This window comes from Salvelinus fontinalis, chromosome 27 (genome assembly GCF_029448725.1).
Source record: "Salvelinus fontinalis isolate EN_2023a chromosome 27, ASM2944872v1, whole genome shotgun sequence".
Classification (NCBI taxonomy): domain Eukaryota; kingdom Metazoa; phylum Chordata; class Actinopteri; order Salmoniformes; family Salmonidae; genus Salvelinus; species Salvelinus fontinalis.
Window position 1 is genome coordinate 14,413,208 of NC_074691.1, and position 24,839 is coordinate 14,438,046.

General features: G+C 41.0%; 2 protein-coding genes across 2 annotated transcripts in view; one reads left to right on the forward strand and one right to left on the reverse strand.

Annotated features, from left to right (window-relative positions):
• Window positions 1-2,394: 2,394 nt before the first annotated feature.
• LOC129825106 (sterile alpha motif domain-containing protein 12-like) lies at window positions 2,395-8,807 on the reverse strand. The gene is made up of 4 exons (XM_055884888.1): window positions 8,722-8,807; window positions 5,522-5,661; window positions 4,972-5,109; window positions 2,395-3,990 (listed from the first exon to the last, which is right to left on the reverse strand). Exons 2-4 carry the CDS (start codon window positions 5,640-5,642, stop codon window positions 3,986-3,988), a joined length of 264 nt encoding a protein of 87 aa, XP_055740863.1. The 5' UTR covers window positions 5,643-5,661; window positions 8,722-8,807; the 3' UTR covers window positions 2,395-3,985.
• A 471-nt stretch (window positions 8,808-9,278) lies between these two features.
• LOC129825107 (scavenger receptor class A member 5-like) overlaps window positions 9,279-24,839 on the forward strand; it is a 51,534-nt gene continuing 35,973 nt past the window's right edge. Inside the window, exons 1-3 of the mRNA XM_055884890.1 lie at window positions 9,279-9,583; window positions 12,378-12,496; window positions 14,859-14,990. Of these exons, the coding sequence (XP_055740865.1) occupies window positions 12,385-12,496; window positions 14,859-14,990 (244 nt within the window). The 5' untranslated portion in view covers window positions 9,279-9,583; window positions 12,378-12,384. The remainder of the gene's footprint in view (window positions 9,584-12,377; window positions 12,497-14,858; window positions 14,991-24,839) is intronic.

The following is a 24,839-nucleotide window of genomic DNA, read 5'->3' on the forward strand; positions in this document are numbered from 1 at the left end:
GACCCACAAACAGCTAAAGCCTATGGCAGCCTTAAATATGGCTCCCAATTAGAGACAACCGAAATCAGCTGTCTCTAATTGAGAACCCATTCCGGCCACCATAGACTTTCCTAGAACTACACCCAACATAGACACAGCTAGACACATACACTCAACACAAAACCATAAACTACAACAAACACCCCCTCTACCATATAATACCCCAAAATACACACATACCCCATGTCACACCCTGACCTAACTAAAATAATAAATAAAACAAATAATACTAAGGCCAGGGCGTGACACTTTAATGGAGGTGTAAAAAATAATAATAATAATAATTATTTTATTATTTGTGTCCTTTAGTAGTGGTTTCTTTGCAGCAATTCGACCATGAAGGCCTTATTCATGCAGCCTCCTCTGAACAGTTGATGTCGAGATGTGTCTGTTACTTGAACTCTGTGAAGCATTTATTTGGGCTGCAATTACTGAGGTGTAGTTAACTCTAATGAACTTATCCTCTGCAGCAGAGGTAACTCTGGGTCTTCATTTCCTGTGGCAGTCCTCATGAGAGACAGTTTCATCATAGCAATTTAAGGTTTTTGCGACTGCACTTGAAGAAACTTTCAAAGTTCTTGAAATGTTCCAGATTGACTGACCTTCATGTCTTAAAGTAATAAAATAAACTGTCATTTCTCTTTGCTTATTTGAGCTGTTTTTGCCATAATATGGACTTGGTCAATTTACCAAATAGGTCTATATTCTGTATACCACCCCTACCTTGTCACAACACAACAGCTTTGCACACGATTGGCTCAAATGCATTAAGAAGGAAAGAAGTTCCACAAATGAACTTTTAACAAGGCACACTTGTTCCTTTGAAATGCATTCCAGGTGACTACCTCATGAAGCTGGTTGAGAATGCCAAGAGTGTGCAAAGCTGTCATTAAGGCTACTTTGAAGAATCTCAAATATAAAATAACACTACATGATTCCATATGTGTTATTTCATAGTTGTAATGTCTTCACTATTATTCTACAATGTAGAAAATAGTAAAAATAAAGAAAAACCCTTGAATGAGTAGGTGTGTCTAGACGTTTTACTGGTACTGTAAGTGAATGTGTCCCAATACTTTAGGTCCCCTAAAATGGGTGGACTACGTACAAAAAGTGCTGTAATTAATAAACGGTTAATCCGATATGGATGAAAATGCCCTCAAATTAAAGTCTGCACTTTAACCTCATTGTATCATTTCAAATCCAAAGTGCTGGAGTACGGACCCAAAACAACACAACATTTTTTTTTCAACCTCTCATTTGTTGCATGCCAAACAATACACAGCCCAGTTTCATATTTTTTGTTTAATCTCTTTGGGTCGACGGCACGATTTGCTAACCTTTGGAATATTCAGGCAGCCCTCTTTCTGTCAGCTATGATTTAGTATATCTCTCCCCGAGGTATATTTACATTTAATATGAGTCAGCGCTTTCCTGATGCACCACTGCCCTGAATGGAAGAAATCAAATGCCATGCATCTCTGAGGGATATTAATCAGCCCGTCTAATTTGGTGTACCCCCTGCTGGGACCCTAGAGCCACAGGCTCAGCACTTGCTAATGTCCACGGAAGGTGAGGAAATGTAAACACTCCTTTTATGGGGCACATCAGATTCAGCACGTCAGTGCTGGGCTGCACTTTTCAGGGATTACTGAACAAAGAAAAACAAATCTGAAATTCCCGTAGAGGTGTTACTTTCACTGAACAACATGTTGTTGCTTACATTCGGCTGTCCTCAATTTTTTTGGTCTGCCCTTCAGAATAACGAGGAGATTGCAAGTTTGGGTTGTCTGACAAGTTTGTGGGGAAGTGGAAAGATGTATTGTGAGTCATGTAATAAAGACAAATGGACAGTGTCTAGGGCAACAGTATGTCTCTCAAGATTTAGGCCACTGGCTGATTCTACATATTGATTTTAAGATCATTATCATTGGAGACAATTATTTCAAACCAACAAGGATCAGACTTGGTCTTCATTAGAAAATAAGGTGTCAAGTCAGATTCCTCCACTAAATGGAGCTCACAAATGCCATACTTTGTTTCTTTCCTGAGTTCTAGGCTGGATATAGCAAATGGATGTCTTCCTGTTTTTGAAAATACTACACTATAATACAGGTATAGTGGTTTAGAGTTGGATTGCATTGTAAAATACGCAAAGGTATGAGCTTCAGATTTGACAGTCCTGCAGTTTTTCATGTGCATATACTGTCTAGTGAAACATGGAGAACCTTAGGGATGCACCAAAATACTTAAAGCTGGAGCAAACAAATGTTATCATTGTACTATGGGCAGAACATTTAAGTCTGGGGAGGGATTGCTCTGAGCAAGAAGGATTTGAAAGAAACAGACTTAGTATTTGCAAACTTAGCACTTTTATTTGCTCAACTTGAAAACATCTTTAATATGCCAAACCAGCACTTTAAACTAGCACATATAATATACACATGATAACACAATGGACTGTTACAGTAATATGAATATGATTCGGCACCAAATAAAAGAGGAAATCTCTGCCTATACATACATCTCTGTCTGGACGGTTTCTATACATAGTTGTGTTTCATTCCAAGATGTGTCAGTGATTGTATTGTATGTGATCGACAGAAAAACACAGCTGACATCTTACAAAACACAGCTGACATCTTACAAGCATGAGGTTCGGAGCAACAAAAGACAAATAAAGATGACGACACCAATTTCAGTCAGAAGACACAACATCTTTGCTCCAACATCGAACTTATAAGCAAATACATTAGACATTTTGTCTCTGCCGGAAACCTCCCATTAAATGATCCCCCATTACCTTCCCTGTGAAAGACCTAATAGCTTGGAGCAGCATTTGGGATGTTATCTAAATGATGGCCATGTGTCCCTACATTTAACTCAAGACTAATTTACTTACTATCCCTTCTAATTCACACAGGGTCTCCTGAGAGTAATATAACAGGCCATTAGATAGCCAAATCAGCACTGAGTAAGGGATGGCAACATTTAGTCCAGATGAGGGATGCCCTGTTCAATGGGGAATTATATTCTCCCTCTGTAATAACTGCCACATAGTGTATTGAGTATTGTGAAAAATAAGACTGCAAGAGCAGCACAGAGCGAGAGGCAAGGACTTGATTCACAGAAGTGTCCGTGAAAATACCACTGTGCCAAAACCAATCTGGCCTTTTTTCTTCAGGTCAATGATTCCTGAAAGCAAATGCTTTTGTCTTCTCTAGACCTCCACATAGTAGATGGGGAACATAAGAATATCAGAGACATCTTCTCCTAGTCATGAAGAGAAACACTCAAAAGAGAAAGCGATAAAGAAACCTTTGGTTAAAAATACATTTTAAATGCAAGCATACCCCACTGTGAACAAATACCCTGGTGAACGTATTTTATCTATAGTATTGAACTTGAACTTGTTTTATGTATCCACGCCAAATAACGTAACTTGTTCTGTCTTTTCTTTTCAGTTCTGTTGAATAATCCATCAGAGGCTTTCTCTTCTCTTTCGATGTCAATCTATTCTTGGCAGGGGATATGTATCTCTAAGCTAACCCTCTTGATGAAATACATGTCTGTCAATCATGTTGGCTGATGATGGAACCTTGTATGACTCTCTCACAGTATTTGCACTGTCTGAGTTTATATGAGCCAACTGATATAGGCTACAAGTGAATTGTTTTATGCAATCTAAAAGGACACAGTAGATGTCTGTCCCTTTATGATACAGTTTAGACAATACAGTAGTTAATTCTTCATCAAAGAAGATGCCGTTGATATAGGCTACAACTGTATTCCTGATAGTTTAAAGGGATAGTTCGTCATTCTGGCAATCAATCCTTTTTTCTACTTACTCAGAGTCAGATGAAATCATGCTAGCTGCTCCAGTAGAGGACCAGTCATTGTGCTAACGCCAGTTAGCAATGTATCCAGAAACGACCTTCAACTTCCTTCAAACTGCACTCAGACATAAAAATGGTAGAGTGGAGTAAGTAGAGACACGTTTTACATTCAGCATCACTCCATCAACAGAAATATATTATTCTTTATAACAAAGACACTGTATCTATATATATTTCAGGATGTGGTGTATCCCTGGAAATAATCTGAATTAATTTAAACATTACAATTTTGAAAACATAGCTTGTCCAAAAACAGTGGTCTCTTTGCACAACTTACCCGTTATGGGTTAAGTTGAGCCACGGGATAGGTTAAGTTAAGCCCCCTACAAACTTCTGTACTGAATGAAATATTACCACTACCTTTTTAAAACCATGTCTATTTTTATTTCCCCAAACACAATTTAACACAATCACAATATTTTTTTGTCTTTTAATTATTTTAAGCATCATTTAACACAGGCTTAACAACTACCAAACCCTTTGTACTAAAAAAAATATAAAAAAAATTAATATAGGCTAGGCCCTGTTGGTACCTCATATCCCAGCGATAATGCCTTGTATTATGCCTGGGTAGAAAACACTTCCAAACACTTCCATCCCACACAGCTACAAGGATGCACTTTCATGCTAGGTTTAGGACATCATATTGAAGCTTATAGAGACCCCAAATGATGCATAGAAGATCTTAAAATGATCTACTTTGGTTTAGATACAAACATCATGAAACATCTAACACAATAAATTAATTTGACTTGTTGAAAATCATTTTTTTGGACCTAACTTGCTTACCATTTTTTTCCATGTGATGTCTTCCTTCGGACTCCATGAAATTATGACCTCTTCCTACATTTTGGTCAAATTATTACTTTTGTGTATGGGTTCCTAGAATCAAGGATGGCTCAACTAACCCTTTTGACTCAACTTACTCCACTGTCCCTTATCCATGAGTTCATTTGACTCTGGGTAAGATTACAAAATGGCTTAACTGCCTAAATGTCTAACTATCTCTTTAGGAGGAGACTGTAGAATCCCTCACCAGAGAAGAGGTTGTTGAGGTTCTCCAGTTCCTCCTGGACCCTGAGGTGAAGAATGTCCAGTAGGATGTCCTGAAGATTCTCCCCCTTCACCCCCATCCTCTCCAACTGGTGCTCACCCATCATCAGCAGAGCTCGGCCTGGGGAGGGGCAGAGCAAGGAGGCAAGAAAGGTGGTGAGGGGAGGCTACTAGAGTAGTAGGCAAAATTATGCCTGTCAATTCAGGCTGGGTGCATGGATTTTAAATAGAAGATTGGCTGAATTGCATGATAAACTTTATTTGTGTCAAACATGAGCTCTGTGTTCGGTATGATTAACAGCAATTGGGAAGATCATTGGAGGCAGTTAATGTTCCATGTCATTTTGTGGTGAGCTATCTGCATACAGTACAGGGCTGGAGTAGGCCAGGGATAAACTATCACGTATATTCACCATTTTTAAAGATTTTTTAAGATCATAGCAGTGTATTAATAATGACTGTTATACATGACCATAGCTTGTTTAGTTCTAGGACAAGATTTGGTAAGTAGAGGAGCTACTGAAGATAGTTACCGGATATGTCATGCTTCACGATGGCCATTTGGAGGACACTCTTTTGGTAGGGGTGCTTCTCCTTGACCCAGTCAAACACATCCACCATGGTCCAGAGGGAGACCCTTTTAGGGAGGCTCATTGTGGATTTCTAGCATGGGCTGCAATGTATATGCCAGGGGAGGAATAAACAGCGTGAGAAACTAGTATAAATCTGAGATTAGCATCACACAATGGATCCTTGGATACATTCCTTAAAAAGTGGCAACCCACTTTCAGTACATCACTGCATTCTATACCAGAAAATAGGCTGGTACTCTTTCAAGTCATGTACAGTAGGTCGATTCATTGCTGTCTTTTATGTATAAAGCTCTCTTACAAAAACTTCCGTCTTTAGACGTACAAATGACCATACCCGGTGTTAGGGATGGCTAACTCTGGAGACTCCTTTGTTCTCCACCGAGTTAGGTAAATCTGCGTTTAGTTTGTTCCATACATGGGGTGCAAACAATCTACAGAGTTCCCTACAACTAGATGCACTGGTGCCTCTCAGACAGTTCAACATGTTGATTGGGAACATCTTTGCTGAGGAATGTGACTGTTTCTCTTGAGTGTGTTTTGAAATTGTGTATATTTGTATTATGTTGGATTAGTGAATTGTGTATATGCAGGGCTCCCTTGTAAAATAGACCTTGTTCTCAATGGAACTCCCTGCTAAAACAAAGGTAAGAAAATAAATGAATACTGCATTCGCAAATGTTATGACAGTGAGATTGTTGCTTTTGTAAATCAACTTCATTATAGTACTATTTCCTCAGCCATATCACCTAGGGTTCAATGAGTAACTTTTATAGAGCTAAAACTGCATCAATGTTTATTTGTCCTTTACATGCTGTGGGGCATAGTATTGTTTTTGTGATGTTGGATATATAGGAATGTAATTTTCTGATTTAACAAAGAGACTGATCTATGATGGAATGAGCTCCCATATGAGTAATTACTGGACCACCAGACCAGACAGTGAGAACCTCTCTCCTTGTACAGATGTAATTTGATCGCCCTGTTGCAGGGTGTAAGACGTGTTGTGTATTGAAGGTTTAAAAAGGCTTCTGAAGTTTGTCATTTCGATTTTACACTCGATTTTCCCTTACGAAAAATGTATCAACCCCTACAAAAGTGTCCATTAATTATAATCCACATAATTAATATTTCCTGTTACTGCAGGATTATTTTCCTGCTGTAGCAAACTGGCTCAAATTAAGATCCGCATCTGTATAGTATGTATCGGCAGGAGTTTTTTCGACCCACATAAAGAAAGCTCTAAACACTGTGAAATGTTGCAGTAAGATCTTCTCTCCGGAGATAGGGGCAGTGGGATTAGACTTTGACATCTGTATACAAACCTCACGACAACCTGTATGTAACAATCTGAGCAGAGAAGCATCTTTCTTTATCAGTCTTGCTGCTTTCTAGAAGGATTGCATCACCATCTTCCTGATTTGACCGGAATGAAACCACATAATCTGACCCAGTGCATTTCTGACTGGTGTGTAATTCAATGTTTTGTGTGATTCAAAGTCTAGAGTATTTAATTTCTTACAATACACCCGGGTTAATCACATGATACTGGAGAGATAGGATCTAAGTAGTGAAAAATACATCCTGTGCATATTGACCATTACTCCCAACCCCAAATCTCCCCTTGGGCAGTTCCCTTCTGTTTGTTTTCACAAACTCTTGGAGGGGTAGACCACGGACCAGACGGAGTATGAGGTTTGGAGTCAATGTCGCTTAATTTAAGACTGACCTAATCAAACACTATATATCAATTTTAGAGTAAAGCTCTGCGGGCCTGGAATGTTATAAGAAAAAGGTTCAATAAACATTATATGGGTTGGTGGAATAAAGATACAGAGAGACCGTAAGAGGAGAAGGAGGGAAAATGAGAGAGGGAGATGATACAGTATGTTTCTGTGAGGAGGTGCATACAGTAGGTCCCCCTTGCTCAGCTAATTAATCAAACTTGCCAAGTAATTGAACATACCTTAAACAGCTGTTTAATGTTTTGAAGGACCTGGGTATACAAGAAGTGTTTATATATTACGGACAGTCTTTTGCCAACAGAACTCCCAGTGGGTTTTTACTGAACAACATTGGGCCCAATGTGAGAAATACACCACCTAGTGGTGATATGCAATATCACAGAACATTCACCTCCCAAATTCTACTACTGACGGTCATTCAATGACGTTATATTGTACGTTCACGTGCTACACAGGTATACATGGAATTAACCTTTCACTGCAGTGGGCTAAATCAGGGTCACACAGTGTTTCTTGGTAGTCTTAAACAAATCTACTTTGAAACAAAAGAATACACCTCACACACATGGTTATGGGCTTAGAAAAAAGAAGACACCTGTACCATGTCAGATATAGAGTTGAAATGTATTCCCATAAAATGGGGGGAACTATGTACAAAAAGTGCTGTCAATTCTAAACGGTTCACCCCGATATGGATGAAAATACCCTCAAATTAAAGCTGCACTTTAACCTCGTCGTCATTGTATAATTTCAAAAAAAGTGCTGGAGTACAGTGCCAAAACAACAACCACAAATGTCACTGTCCCAATACTGTTGTAGCTCGGTGTAGACATGGTTTTAAAAAGGTAACCTTAGTGGTAATATTTCATTCAATACAGGCAAATGTAGGTGGCTTTACTTTGTGGTCAAACCTGTAATGTTTATATGAATTCTGAATATTTTCAGGGATACACAACACCCTGAAATATATGTAGACATCATTGTTAGGAAGAATACTATATTTCCCCCGATGGAGTGATGCTGAATGTAAAAAGGGCTCAACTTAACGATACCCCAATCGCTCTACAGTAATGGTAGCCTACAGTCTGCCATTCACAGGAAATGTACTGAACTGCACTAAAGACCGACAAAGGTCTAAAAGGGGTGAAACCAAATCGGTAGTCTTTGTTTACTAGTGCCACTAGTATACAATCTACTGTAAATCCTACCACGTCGTATTTGTACATTAAACCTGGCTCTGGTAAGGCAGACTTGAGTAGGCTAGTCCTTGTCGATGTCCTGCTTTCACTATTCACTATCACTATTCACTATCTACCAGGGTAGAAATTAATAACAGTAAAAGTTGTTGTAGTGTTTAATCAAGTACAGTTCATCGTTTTATCGGCAGTCAGATCTTACCTGCACAACCCTTCCTGTCTCTGTCACGCCCGCGTCCTGCAGTGGGTGCTTGCGCTGGTCCGTGTACACCTGGTTGGAGGAAGAACCACTACTCGAGGGCGGCCTCGTGTGGAAGGAACTAAAATGTGATCTTGGACCACAGCCATATTTATCCAAATAAAAATCCCATTTTACGCAGAGGCAATAAAGGCTATTTTATGACGGACATGCTTTAATATAGATTATTTATATACTGGGCCCACAGAGTCATGTTTACAAAATAGGCCTAAAGACACAAATTAACATTAGTCTATTCTAATATTTTTGCAGACCAATTACTTTCGATTAAGAATAGCTTATTTTCCTCTGAAGATATTGAACTATGTATGATGTATGTATTTTATGAGGAATTAGGATGGTAGTCTTTGTATAGGATCTGTAGATATACAGTGCGCCTTTTCTGTAGGCCTGACGTGCCATGCTTAAATGCCCAGAGGAGGGCGCATTTGTTCAGAAATGTGTAAAAAAGTTTTGCCGCGGTACAAAATTTATACTGGACCCTGCCCCGGGCGCATGAATTGGGAAACTAGATACTATATAGAATGAGATACGAACACGTTTAATCAGAGTTGTCCAGGAAGCGGTATTCGTCACATCGTAGTCTCCATGCCTCCACTACAATTTTTAAACAGGGATTAATTCACCCAAGCATCACAGACTGGCTGTTGCACGGATCTCCACCCTGCGTTCATCTGCTGAGAGAGATTTCAGTGAATTGTCTTATGTTGAGAGGAAACATTTATTGAGATGTCAGTTCATTGGCAAAACATGCACCCTTTTTAGATAACATTTTGTAATACTTTTTAGTCCAAACGTTGACAAGGTGAGTGACAAACTTTTCGAAATGTTGCATCTGTTTCTGTAGTGTAATTGTGACACCTGTTCTATGAGTTATTTGAAAACATCAACATAGTAAACCTGAAATGCATTTAGACCTTACATTCGTTTATGTCCAGAGACACATTATTTTCAGTGTATTTGCATCATGACTTTGAAATTCAAAAAAAAAAAAAAAAAAACGAGACAATTCACCTGTAGCCTCTTCATAATGACATCTGAATTAAATTACTGTATGGCCACGTTATTTTACACCTGTGCTCTGGTATCCAAAAAAGAAGGGGTCTGTGTTCCTCGTTGACTTCATGCCAAGAAAATGCACATCCAAAACCACTGAACGTTTTTTGTTCTATATTTCTCCACTCATGGGTGAAGTGTCCGCGCGTTTAATTAACTGGGAAATGGGTTAATTCCCCACGGACGGATGGACACGGGATGTCTCTATAAAAGTTTCCGCCGATGTGAGACCTCTGAGACCACACGTACTGCTGACCCCGTGCACTCTGCAGAGAGACGCCACTCAGCTGTGAGGTGCACCCGGGGACATTGAACATTTTAATTGTTTTCTCTCCTTTCGATTCCATCACTATCCATGTATGCAGGTTTTCAGTGCGTCTAGTCTATTCAGACCTACCTGGCTGGTAGAGAGAAGGCAAATATTACAATGGCATAGTCATAGCCCACAGTGTGACTTTTTGTCACAATGATGGATAGAGAGCTCTGTCTTCTCCCTTTGCCTATAGGGACTATCTTTTTCATGATACATAATGACCTCATGGAGATTGGACATGCTCAAGGGTTTGTTCCTGCATTTGAGGAGACATTACAAGGCTCACTCATTGCCAGGTAGAGCAATACCATGGAGGAGTTGTACTGTAGCTTCCGATCGCAAAGGAAGTATACCATGGTGGGAACCTTTTAGTGCCCTGCCTCTGGGGGAAAACACACAGAGATGTGAATAAAGGCAGGATGGAAGGGATGTACATTCTCATAGTCCTGCATGGGGTGACCATGATCAGTGATGGTGTTAGCATACTGTACAGGTTTCCTAGCAGCCTGGTTCGGTAATGGCTGTCTGCCCCCTATCCAAAAATGTCAACTGACACTCCTTCCGCGTAATGAAAAAGGCCAGATTGAACTCTTTTTAATGACGTTGTTCAACAGTCCCACATCCGTCTCTGTATTCACTATCTATTCTCTATTACGGAGTTATTAATGACCTACTCCCCACCCACTAAAGTCCAAATGGCACAGTTTTCTCAGCCATAGCATACCGTACATGTACATGCACCTTTCTCCTAAATCTAGTGGATTATTATAATATTTTATGAGGTTCTGGTTTATTTCCTGCTGCTTCTTGTTCATAGGGGGAGGAGTCCATAGGTCTGCCTCTGCTGTGGCCCAGGAATGTGAGGGAGCTTCTCTCTCTCACAGCTGTTCAGATGGGAATGTTTGTTTGCTTGCTCTCTCTCTCTCTCTCTCTCTCTCTCTCTCTCTCTCTCTCTCTCTCTCTCTCTCTCTCTCTCTCTCTCTCTCCTCTCTCTCTCTCTCTCTCTCTCTCTCTCCTCTCTCTCTCTCTCTCTCTCTCTCTCTCTCTCTCTCTCTCTCTCTCTCTCTCTCTCTCTCTCTCTCTCTCTCTCTCTCTCTCTCTCTCTCTCTCTCTCTCCTCTCTCTCTCTCTCTCTCTCTCTCTCTCTCTCTCTCTCTCTCTCTCTCTCTCTCTCTCTCTCTCTCTCTCTCTCTCTCTCTCTCTCTCTCTCTCTCTCTCTCTCTCTCTCTCTCTCTCTGACTACAGTCTGATTTATGGCACTAGATGGCAGCACAGGAGGCTTTGAACCCTCTACATTCTTGCCATTGATTATTATAATTCAACCCATGCCACTTGCTTTATGTTTTAGATTCTCTGCTGTTTGCTTTAGAGACAAAAGTTATGACCTAGGTTTTGTATTCCATGCTAAAAAGATAAGGTAATAGATTGGTAAGGATACTTGTAATAATATGTAGTAGTCTGAGAGACAGAGGTAAAGTGCTCGACCGACGTCCCTACATCCACACCTCAACTTCAACTTAATAACGAACGCTTTGACACTGACAGCCAGCCACATTAGTGGTCTGGTGATGATTTAAAACTTGAGATTTGTAATTGACACTCAGCCATGGCGTATAAGAGACAGATCACTCAGATCAATGTTAGAAACAAGAGTGGGGAGAAATAGAGCTTGATAGAATGTAATAAGTCAGCTTTGTCCTGCCAGAAGTTTTACTGGAACATTTCATCTATTCATGCAATCTGGAGTGCCTTCATTGCAAGTCTTTTTTCTCTCCCCTAAAGCAAAGACAGTGACTTCATCCAAGTAGTTCATAATCAGAACAACAGGCAGAGGGGGGGAGGGGCATGGCAGTGGCACACTAAATCTAAAATAGGCCAGTAGAATAGAGCGGTGGTCTGGTCTCTTTAGTGCTCCTGAGCTGCTATGGACTGCCAGACCATTACAGCCTGATTGTAATAGCTGTTATTACACTGGAAGGTAGTGTGGTTAGTCTGGTGTCTGCTATTGTATGCCAAAGACAAGCATTTCTGAAGGAGATACATCATCTTGTCCAGGGGGGTTAGAATCAGCATGTCAAGATGATGAATCTCACGTGCTTTACATTACATTTCGGCTGTAATTGTCTGTTCCATGAATGATTATGAAAGTACATGCATACAGAGAGCTTTTTATTGTTCTCTTGCATATTGCTTTGGTTGCATGGAAATCATCTGTTTTGTCCACCCTACAGTTCCTGAATGGAGAATAAGGCCATGTACCTGAGTACATACGAAGAGAGGGAGAACGGATCCTTCTATGAGGAGGGCTACGATGGCAGGAACCTATCAAAGCTCAACCTGTGTGAAGACGGTAAAGAAGCAGTTTCCCTTATGTCCCGTATAAATCCTTGCCCCTTGACCTTTCACACATGGGCCCACCATGTATAATCACAGCATATTAGAATCCTCTTTGAATTCTGCCATAGATGTAATAATTAATTGAGTGCCTCCATATGCGATGTGCTCGTATTTCAGCTCATGAAGGGATGCAAGCAGAGTTCCTTTGACCCAACTTAGTCATTACCTTTTTAGAGGATATGCTTGTAACTGTGAAGATAAATATGGGAAATCTGACTCCTGTCCCTCAACCCTCCTGGGGACTGAAGAGTTCACTCACCCAGCGAGCGGTGATAAAACACTAAGTGCTGATAGTCTGTTGTGTGTTAATGTGTGAGGGTTTCGGGCATGGACAGTTGTAGCGGAGAAAATCGACTTTAGTGTTCTCAAGTTATGACCTCCGGCATTCCACGCTGGTGGGAAAGGCTTGACGAGTCTTACCAGTGAAATGGTTAAAATTCTGTTGGCCTCTTCTTGCCCAATTCAACTAGTTGGTCCCTAAACTTGCCAAGCATACTCACTGTAAACACTGAAGGATATTGTTGCCATCACACCCCCTTTTAAAAAAGTGAGGCTGTACATGCAGCCACATACTGCCAATTTAACTTGTGGTCTTTGGTGTTGTGTCTAAACGTATTACAATTTCTGTCTTCATTTCGCTGGATTTTTTTTAGAAGTCGAAGCTGTTCTGCTCCACTTCCTCTATAAATATTCAGTCTCACTGCCTGATGTCAGCTTGTGTTTAGACTTTATTGACCCCTATGAATGTCTAAGATAAGTAAATATTGTAATGCACAGTATACATGGTAAATACTCAGGGTGTATGGTAGGATATATGATACACATGATGCCATGAAGAAAACACTTAAAAGCACCAATGTTTTTCTGTGGAACATTTTTATTTACGTGTTTCTCTTCCACAGAAAAACTAGTGTGATTTAGTTAGCAGGCAAATTTTACTGAAAAATGTCAAACGAGTCACCGGACCAGCATACATACCTTCCAAAATGGAAATGTATTTTAAGTCTTGCACTTTTATGTTTTCACACCAACATTCAAAAAGGCACATTTCAACAAACAAATGCTTATTATTTGTATCATTGAGGTCCACGTTTGCATGGCTCAAATATGCAAAGGCCTCTAAATTTCTATACATTCCACATATTTGACTCGCTTAAACAGCAGTATATTTTATTTTGCCTTAAGAAAAGGTACTTTATCATGGAGCTCAGCCTAGTGGGATGTGATGTGAAGTGGCTCTTCTGCAAGGTTATTGTTCACACAGAATCCCAGCAGCCACAGCATGTGTGCAGCACAGATCCACTGCCTGTATCCACTGACATGACATCACCAGTCTTAGTACAATTGAAACCGGGCTGCAGAGCAGGCACAAGACTGTTTATGGAAAATAGGCTGAGGGCCTTGTCTTCTACAGCAGGCTCCTCTGTGACTTCAGAGCGATATGTTCCACAGAGAGGAAGAGAAAGACCAAAGGCACATAGAAGAACCATGTTTCAGCCTGTTTCTAAAAACAAGTCATTTTTTGTCTTGTGGCTGGGATGAGTTGCCAGGAGAACATAAAATCAAAGTGTGTAATACTTTCCCCTTGGTCTCTCTCAGGGTTTATGTCGCCTTGAAATAAGAGAATGTGCTTCATGCCCTAATAGCATAATACACTCTGGAATTGATACCAAATTCCTATTAGACTGAAATCTTCTTAGCATGACTAATGATGTCTTCTGTCACCATTTTTTTGGGCCTACTTGACCAGCACTGAATGTTCTCTTGCTTGCTCAGTAATCCTTGTTTGCTCACACATGACGCACACACTTCCAACTGGAATCTCACGATGACAGTTTTATCAAAATGAATTCTACAAGTGTTTAATGAATGTATATATTGCTCTGTATCTGTGTGGCAGCCCTGTGATGTATGGTGGTGCAACAGGGGCCAATAGGCCAAATGCCAGACTTGCAGACTTTGTTTTGACTCTCATGCTCACTACAATATCAGCCCAGTGGAGAATCAAGGCCTCCAACTCGCTACGTCAGTACTAATAGAGCAATAACACAATCATTTGGGGGGATTTATTTGCACTCATAAAGTTGTCCTATGGAATGAGAGATGCTCATATTGTATCTGACAGCAACAATGCAATAAGTCATTCAGTCTACGGTCAGGCATGCATTTTCATGTAGGACATTTTTATTACCTCATGACATATTATCCTAATTTCATCCAACTTCTTTTATCCTCTACCCATCACTTCAGACCTCACCTAAGAGCCTTTATATCCATCTTTGTCGTCCATTTCTAAAGAGATTTTTCTTTTTTAGCCGGCTCTGCCAAGAGGAGAAGAAAGTCAGACAATTGCTGCAGCCACCTGAACTCTCTGTCTGCCATCAAGTATGCCATCGTGTCTCTATACATCCTGGTACTTCTGTGTATCCTTGGTCTCTGTTTAGCAGGTAAGTCAAATCACTTGAGTTACAAAGCATGTTGTTGCTAAACTGGCTCTTTGTGAGTTTAAATTAACAACCACATCGACCCTATCTGGGGAGTTAAAATAAGATAAAAGACTATATTGGACACTGTCAATGTTACTCTAGTACCTAAGAGGTGAATGGTGGATGTTACAATAATATCCTTGACATTTTTCCTTGTGGGATCAAATGTGACTGAAATCAATGATATACACTGTCTGAAACGGGTATTCTGGTTGACTTGTGTTCAGATGTGTTCAGTTCTCAAGTTCTTCGAGTGAAATTCCAAATTGTTAGTCCATCTGACTTCACTTGAGAACTCTGGGCTTCAGCCATTTGCAACCAATGACATCAGTGATCCCACAAGATTAAGAATGAATTGGTAAATGTATGGGTACTACGACATTAAAACAGTTAGTCTGTCTGAGGTAATACATAAGGATTGTGCTTTGCAATTGTACCCCACTTTAAATTTAAGTAACTGTCTCATTCAGTATATGGAATAATGTAATTTGACACAGGCCTTTCCAACTCCTTCCATCAGGACCATAATAACTGAAGTTCTATAGGTTGAAACAGGCAACGTTTCCATGCCCTGAATAATTCAGGCTGTTTTGGAGGCAAAGGAGGGTCTGTCCCAGTACTAGATGGGTGTACCTAATAAACTGGCCACTGGGTGTATATTTATTGGTTATGCAAATCCTATAAATTAAAAGGGCCAATGTTGGTGCAATCAATTAGCTTAATTTGTCAGATCAAATTCAATTTCAACAAAATAATGTTGCAGGAATGCTAATCTTATCTTTTTCTAACAACGGAAACAATTTCAGAACAATCTGAGATGGTGGGTGTCATGGCTTGATGAAACGATACGGAACGACTCTCCTGTCAAGCCGTGCCCAGAGCCTCTCCCCTCCTCCAGGCCTGAGTCTGTGTGTGTCTGTGGAAGGATGTCTATAACGTGACTTGTCAGGGTTAGAACCAATACCCCGGTGACCTGTAATGCTGATATAGCAGACGTGGGCAACACCTTGGCGCTTTATTTAGACAAGAGCAGCAGGACTAACCGAAAGGGGCTTGAACAGGGGAGTGATGTGAAGTCACTGTTTTGACAGGTCTTTCAAAACTAATGACCACTCTGGTGGGATGGATGCAAAACTGTGGAAAGTTTGAAGTTGGATTTATGTTAATGTATTTTGTTTACACCGATTTTGAATTGTACCGTTGTTTCCATAGATATATTCACATTAGATGTGACCCCACTCTCCGAGGGTGTCTCAGGAAGAGTGGGATTTACAAAAAACACATTTCCGATTCCAACATGCGAATGAATTACACGCTTGTACATGTGTGAAATAGGACTAACATAAGCATCATTCTTGTTTTAGCTTTTTTGATTGATTTGGAAAAATCCAAAGCATCTGAAAAGAATGAGGCTCTTGGTAGCCATGGCTGACAAATGAATAATATTTCACTGGTAGATACTAGGTCTGTAGCCCAGTGAAACCTTGCAGTGTTTCCCTGTAAATCACACATCTGCATTATTAGTAAAGGGGGAAAGTTCCCGGACACAGACTTAAGCGTTTGGGTTGGTGAACAGCGGGTATCTGGATGGATAAACTCTGTGTAATATCTATGTAATTTGAAGCAGGCCTTTCCAACTCCTTCCATCAGGACCATAATAACTGCAGTTCTATAGGTTGATACAGGCAACGGCATTATTGGGACCGACATGCAATACCAGTGACATCATTTGAAAAGGAGCCTTAAAATTGTATGAGACAAACACTGTCATGGAGGTATTTAGTAATTAGTGGTTTAAATTTAAGCTAATTTAAAAAGTAATTAAACAGAGCTTTCAGATAGTCCCTATAAAATGACATGTGGATCATTAGAGGCTGAATGAGATTAACATAACATGAGGACCGCTGTGGAGGGGGAAATTACATAGGGTCCGTGCCAAGCTTCCAGTGTGAACACGAACCAAAACCCAGTGCACTTTTTAATCCACATTTGCTTTCATTCATATAAATACTTTGCGTTCATATGTGAATATTTATGAGGTCTCCCTATATGACCTGGGCTTCAATCTCCTAGCCAGCACAAATATGCAGACCTGACATCTGAACCTTTAATCTATACTTTTAGATAGATACTGTAAGAGAGAGAGGTCATATCACTCGATATTTCAGATGTACTCGTTGACCCATGCTGAGAGATTACATCTCTGTAAGGTCGGAGAAGGCGCGGCATGAATACAGAACTGAACCCGGTGGACTGTATCAGAGGATGCTCACACGCTTTCCATAAACAACCTCTGTTGCTGTACCTCTGGCCACTGCACACTGACTCAGAATGGCTGTCGCAGCTGTTAAACAGTTGAACAACTTACATACAGTACAATCAAAGAAAAATCTGCTACTTAGTAGGATTAGTATAACAACACATTACTCTGACAATCACAGTAACTATCACCCTCCTCCTCAGGAATTGAGATGGAATGGAAGTGCCAAGGACAGTAAGGAGGGACATATGGAGAGAATAGAGAATTGGGATAGTGTATAACAGTCTAAAATCTCAGAGTTCAGCTTAGCAGAGCAGTGAAGTAAAACTGAAGCCCTCCATGTTCTACGGCTACTTGGCCTTAGCACATGATGTTGAGAGTATATGAGAAGTGAGTGACCCAGCTAGTATTTAGGTTCCAGTGGGACCTCCCTGATTAAGTCTGGCTCTCTCAGCTGCCTGAAAGTGTTCCAGTGTGTTTAACAACCTTTAGGCTCCTTACTGTCTTTCATAGTTTTGATCCTCCATGTTTATGAGTAAAAGTAATGGACTTGTTCGACCAGTGTTTTTAGATGGGAAGGAACCGGTGCAGTCAAGAGGAAAAAGGCTGCAAAAAAAATAAATGAAATGTCAACCCAAAAACTGTATGTAGGATAAATTTGAAGCAGGATGTCACAGAGAGTTCATGCTTTTCTACTGTCAACAGCTGAGCGTGAAGAGAGGCAGCTTCCTATTCCAGGTACATAACTAATGTGTCATGTTAGAGTTGTTCTATTTCAATAGCTAAACAAATTGCAGCTGCTTTAAAAAATGTTTTTAACTTGGCTACATTAGTCTGTATAAATGGCCCCTATGAATCATAATCAAGTGCCTGGTTAAGCTTCAGGCATTGGGAGCTATTACCCCTTATAGTGGGTTCATGTTTCAAAGCGTGAAAACACCAGGATTTGCTGGTAACAACTGCTCCCCAAACCTTTTCCTGCATAGTCCTGTCCCAAATGCCTACAGGTCATCTGGACAGTCTCTCTACATATGAAATAAACCAGATCGACCTGTTCAGATCATCTATTGTTTTGAAGGCCGACTAGTTGCCTATTCCTTGATACGGTCATAACCCACAGGCATCAGTTCAATGTGTACTTTTGATTTACATTTGGTTGAGTTTTCAACTAATGTGAATTTAACGTTGCCTAGTTTCTTTCTGACAAGACATATGTTATGTTCTCGTATTTGGCCAAACTACGTCGGTATTTTACCTCCTGTTTTGGGCTCGGTGTGAAAATGTCTGTATATTTCTTACACACTTAATTCAATTAAATAATAACTTTTTTACTTACCTCATTTAGCCAGCAAATCCCTAGTTTGAGAGCTACAGACTTTTTTGAAGCTGTAGGACAACATTTTCCATAGGCCTGTCTGGCATACATTTGAAATATAAGAGATTTAAAAGAGCGTGGTTGGGCGTGTTTCAATGTTGTGCAAGCCCAGTTCCATGAACTAAACCTCATCCATCTGTGTAAATAGTTCAACAGAGAAGCACTGCTGAGAGAGAACATTCAACAGGAAAACCTTTCTGCTCTGTCATGAGTCATGACGGCCTCACCGTCACTTCTCCCCAGATGGTTATTAGTTGGAACGATGGTGACTTGATTTAGTTCTACAGGCTCAGCACCAGGTTAACATGCTCTGAGGCTACTTTATGAGGAATGCAGTCAGACCTGAGATGATATTGGTTTTTATGTCTAAGCAGTTCCGAGAGATCAAGATCAAGGCATCACTGTTCATGTTTTTATAGTCTTGGTAAAAAACATATTGGTCTGTTCACTGATACCAGTGTCTAGTTATTTGCTTTTCTCAATCAGAGTTTTGCTATATTTAGGGATCCCTATTCTTGGACCTTCCTATCTGCTAGGCTGTCTGGATAGAGACTTACATCCTTCTGTTGAGAGGAAATGACCTTTTATAGATACAGGCATCGACAGTATTTTACTGTAGACATACAGTACTTAGGCAATTGCTAATCATTGGCGTCCACAAACAATGTTTAGAAATACCCTCCAACCCCTGTGTATTAATAAATGTTATGTGGCATGATTCTCTACCACAGGAACCATTTCCTGCATGCCTCTGTTTACCCTATACATTTGAGTAATGTTTTCCATTTGAATGTACTGTATGTAACCAGTCAATTTTGTGCACATTTTTACTTATGGCTTTTTTTCCGAAGTGGATCGCTGGAAAAGTTGAGGGCTGCTGATTTTCCTGACAAGTTGCTGGTTAGCATAAATTACCATAATACTGTAGGTTTCTGCTATGAAAAATCAGACCTCTGATTTTGTTTTCCAATTAACTTGTTTTTTTTCCTGACATGTCATTCCTTAGATGTTTTGCTTTTTGGGGTGGACCTCGACTCTGCATGCATGGTCAATTGAGCCGCTCCTCATAGCTCAAAGAGAACATCAATAGTACTACAACACCCAACTCTATGGTGCAAAATCTTTCTAGGGTTTAATTTTTCATTCGATTTATATGTGATTTTGAAGTCATATGATTGGTAAGACCCGTGCGCTATTGAACTTCTCCTGCCTTGCTGAAGTCAATTTGGACCAATGAAACCATCTTCCTTGTCTGCGGTACGATGTTTCCAGGATATGATCTGGACTGGGCCTGGGGCTTTCTTGGCCCAGTTTGTGTAAAGCAGTAAAGCTTAGTCCCAAACCTCTCTGCTAACTCTCAACCACACTGCTGGCCAACTTAACCACAAACTGACAGATTAAAGGAAGGTCTGTGGTCTGCTGCCAACCTTGTGGCGTTTTCATTATCTGTAACCAACTAGAAAGGCACTACTCAGCCAAATTATTAGAAGTATAGGACTTGGGCGAGGCAGGAGACAATCAAATCCAGTCTGAGTTTTTGGGAAAATAATGAGAAGTTGAGCTTAGCATAGTTGAGCTTAGCATAACCACACGTTTTTTACGATGTCTGAAGTTATTTATGACCATATTTACATATTTCATATAACATGATACAAAATTTAAAAAAGCATGAATCTATAACACATGTCATGCCCAGTTCATCCATAGATTAACTTTCTTCTCATACCTGAAAGAGAACATCAATAGAACTGCCACACCCAACTCTGAAAAACGATTGGGTTTCCGTGCACATTTGCAAGTTATTTCTTATTTTTATGTGTTTACGCTTGATATTAGTGAGAAGTGAACTTTTATATGGGCTTCATAAGCATTCCGAAGAAGACAAAGATTTCCCGCAAACACGTGTGGCTTGGCAACAGAGTTAAAGCCCTGGCTGGAACCCTCTCTAGTTTCCAAGTGCCCCTTTTTGCCCCAGTTTCCGTCCATTCTTCTTTGGAAAAGCCCCTCTAATGAACTTCTGAGCTGACGTTCAGGCTCTTTTGTGCCGAACTCATTACAGACATGGATGAACCCTTGGGTTCCCGCTGGATAAGTCCTGCTCCCTATAGGCTTACTAGGAAGTCATGAATGCTAAAAAGATGCCCATTCAGACAGAGAGCTAAACAGCGTGTCAATTAACATTGTAGCCATAATTGGTCTGGCCCGTTGCTGGACTGTGCACTTTGCAGTTCATCACTGTTATAATGAGTTGTCTCCATGTGCTGAGTTCATTCCACGCAGAGAGCTTTGTCAGCTGTTCTATTAAAAATAGTCAGGGGTTAGTGACGAAAGGGCCGATAAGCTCTGACCCCATATCTGGGCTGGATGTTAATAATATACTTTCATTAAAAAGTTATGTTGGGAATTGTTGATTTGAATCTTAGTTTTTCGTTGGCTGTCGGTGGTCCCTGCTAAACGACCGGGACAAAACCCCTTCATGTCAAGAGGTTAATAGGATATAAACTATTCCACTTTCAAGGACCTCAAGTATTTCACAACAGACACGTTTTAGAAAAATTAACATCGGAAAACCGAAGCTCTTGCCCGTCCAATAAACCAGCAGTGTCATTGATACAGCTTTTCACAAATGACTACAGTGATTCTAGAAGTCTGCAGGAGAGGACTATAAATGTATATCACACTCAAATGTCGCAGCAGGGTACAAAATTAAACCTCTAAATGTTTCTATGTTTTACAAAGAGGTAATTAAGCACAAAAGATTCCGAGGCCTCATGCTGGGCTGTGTTTGTGTCTTGGCCGCCATAGGGTTTCCAGCCTCAGTGATTATACTGCTGGGAAAACGCACAATGCATGATGGCTGCCATCAGGGGTTTGCATAGTGGTTACTTTCAAACAGTGTATGGGGAGTTGATTAGATGGCAAAGACAAATTAAACAAACGATTGGAGAGCAAAAACCGAAGGGATTGTTTGTCTCATGTCCAAGCCCCAGGTTATAGATAGTAAAGTTACATGAACTTGATATCTTGTTTGTGTTGACTCTACAGTAAACCTCTGAGATCAACATCATTACCTTCTATTGTGGCTGTAAAAGTTGTTTTGTGGCATTCTTATAAAAATAGTGTTTAGTCTAGGGAAACAATAGTTCGAAGAGGGAAATTTCATCTGTCTCATTACTTGGTTTACTAGTGGTTCAAAGTTGTTTGCCTCAATGCTTCTTCAAGGTACAGTATCTCATAAAACAAATGTTGGCAAACCTACGGGCAATGACGTAGATAATGCCCTCCCTCCCTGAACGTCAGAAGTAGTAATGAATAGATGCAGAGATAAGCTCAGATTAATTGAGAAAGAATACTCTAATTTAAGTTTCCTTAGGCACAAGACATTTTCAATTTCCATAGTGAAAGCCCTCGGGAGAGAGCGAGAACAGGTGCTTTCTACCTCAGGGGCTTCAGGGAAAAGCTCCCCCTGTGGTCCGAGAATGCATCACTTCAACCAGCCAACCCCCCTTTCAGCAGGACTTGGCTTTTATCCTTCTCACACCAGAGAAAGTGAATCAGAATCAAACAAAAGCCTGGGTTCTATATTTCAGCAGCTAGGTTTCAGATAGCTGGTGGAAATTCCATTCCACACATCCCGAGCTAGCTACAGCCTGCTGGTCAGGTCTGACCTTCTCATTGTCCAGCAGACAGTCCCTTCATAGCCACTCCTGGATCACATGGTCCAGATAGAGTTGGTAACTCCCTGTCTGGGACACTGACTGATCTATGTAATCCACAGCAATTTAGCGCACACACCGTCCAAACGACCCTACACTCCTCAATTACGCATTCAATCCCATAGGCTTATGGGTAAGAAAGGTTGTTCCGGGAACAGGACTAAGTCGGGCCTTTGTCTTGTCCAGACAGTATGAATAATGGCTTTTCACTGATGTGAAACAAAACAGATTTAACCTCCCATAATAGTATTATTCCACCTGGAAAATGTCAAGTTCTCTCTATAGTTCCCAAACGGCTCTAGTTGCTCGGACAATTCAGTAGTGTGCACAGATTCGATTTCTCCCTTCATAGCAGATGTCCACTGGAGTACCTGACTCTCTGTTTGGGGTATTACATTCGGAGGTTGCCATCACAACATGGAACTACTTGATGTGTATCCACCACAAACAGAACTCACACCGTGGGGATAGATGGCATACTGGAAGCACAGGCAGCTGTTTTTGGTCTGCTCACTCATCCTCCCCCACAAACAGCTCAAATGCACATCAATTTGGCTGGTGGACATAACGAATAGCTAGTAGACAGTATCAGAGTCAACAATCAAGTGACACGCTGGCTTTTAGCATAGTTGGTGAAGGCCAATGTAAACCAAGCTTGGGCCATGTTTTTAGACTCTGAAGAGCACTTGGGCACACAGAGGAACTTTTATCATTGATTAAAGCTCCAGGGTGGGGAAGGGTTTAATGGCATCGAAAACTGCGATTAGAGAATGTTTATTATTAGATATTAAAGTTGGACGACAGAAGGATTTTTGTCCTGGGAGAGGTTTCTAATTTCAACAGGAACGCTTAGTCAAAGGTCAATATGATAACGGTTGACCTAAAAAGGATCTCTCCAGTTGTAATAACAGCACTGAGAGTCGGGAAGCAAGTGCAGGTGAAACATTTAATAAAACAACACAACCAGTAACGAGCCAATTACATAAGGCTACACGCCGGTACACAAGAACAATACCAACTGGTGAGAAAACATAAGGGTGTGACATATAAAGGGGAGGAAATGATGAAGGTGATGAAGTCCAGGTGTGAATCATAATGATTAACAGGTGTGCGTAATGATGAGTGCAGGTGTGCATAATGATGAATCCCAGGACGGGTGGTTAGTATTCTGGCGACGTCGTACGCCGGAGGGAAGGAGCAGGAGAAGATGTGACACCAGTGGGATATTAATCTTGACTCAGGCGTCCAATATCGCTGTTTGTTGGGGCAAGACAGTCCAAAATGAATTACGCCTGTATACATTTCCATGGCCACCTCAGAAATTTCAGCAGGCCCTTTGAATAACCTTATTGAAAACCCTGAGAGGCCTAAACAGCCAGCTTAGCATCTATGGCTACAGGGTCAGGTCCGTACATGCACTGTGCAGTATACAGAGTCAATCCGATGAGACTCTTTTTCCTGACCTCCCCACCACTTTTACTGCAGCCTGAGTACAAGTTAATGCTCTGTTTAATGTGCGCGTGACACCGAGAGCAGAACACAAACTGAAATGTGTTCCAGATGACAGTCATGTCACAGCTTACACACTCTGATGTGCTAAAAAAAAGAGTGACTTGGCACCCTGTGACAGCGCTCAGTGCTGCTCTCTGCTCTCAGCGCCGAGAGGAGTACTCAGCAACACTGACGAGGCCCTGACACGCATTCCCAGAACGAAATGACGCCACTGACTCACTGCTTTCAAAATTTTCTCTCGGAGGAATGCGGCTCTAATAGTCCTCTCCGTGCATCTTCTTGACAGTGGCACTGTGAAGTGGACGCAGATGGAGCCAGCCCAGCGAGCCACCCTGTAAATGTCATGTCAGTTTGTGCGTCCCATGGCTCACATTAAGTTGTTCAACTGTAAGAGCCTGGTTGTATCTGTATGTTTTCTCTCAAAGCCCTTTAACAATCTGAGATCCCTTTGATTTGAGAGTGGGCTGCTTCTTGGCCAGTCTGTGACACTGTGGATGAAAGAGCCGAGCTGGTCTGAGCAGGATCTAGGATGGACGTCTCTCTGGCCTCCTCTCCCAGAGACAATGGTCCTATTGTGGGGTGGGTATGCTGGCTGAGCCCTAGGGCTGGGTGTGCCACCATGGATCCAGCATGGGAGTGCAGGCCTGGGTGATAATGTAGTGGTACAGGTTTCTACTGGGCTCTGGCCTGGTGTCTACTCAAACATTCTGTGACACTGTGTCCTCCTCAGAAAACAAGAGCGCTGTTGTAGACCTATTGTGTCCCTGCCAAGACATGGCCAGACCAGAGCTCCAGAGCATTGCTGGGTGGACAAGGTTGTTGATTCTCCCCAGAGAGCCCTTTCGTGATGTCTAAAACACCCAGACCTGTGCATGAGATTGTAACTAATCTGCACCGTTGTCTGTCACTGGGAGAGAATACTTTCTCATATGCAATGAGCGATGATG

Excerpts from the sequence above, each read along its gene's own strand:
- LOC129825106 (XM_055884888.1), bottom strand. The coding sequence starts at position 5,642 with ATGAGCCTCCCTAAAAGGGTCTCCCTCTGGACCATGGTGGATGTGTTT. Across the intron at positions 5,110-5,521 it reads CGTGAAGCATGACATATCCG|GCCGAGCTCTGCTGATGATG; the intron begins GTAACTATCTTC and ends GCCCCTCCCCAG.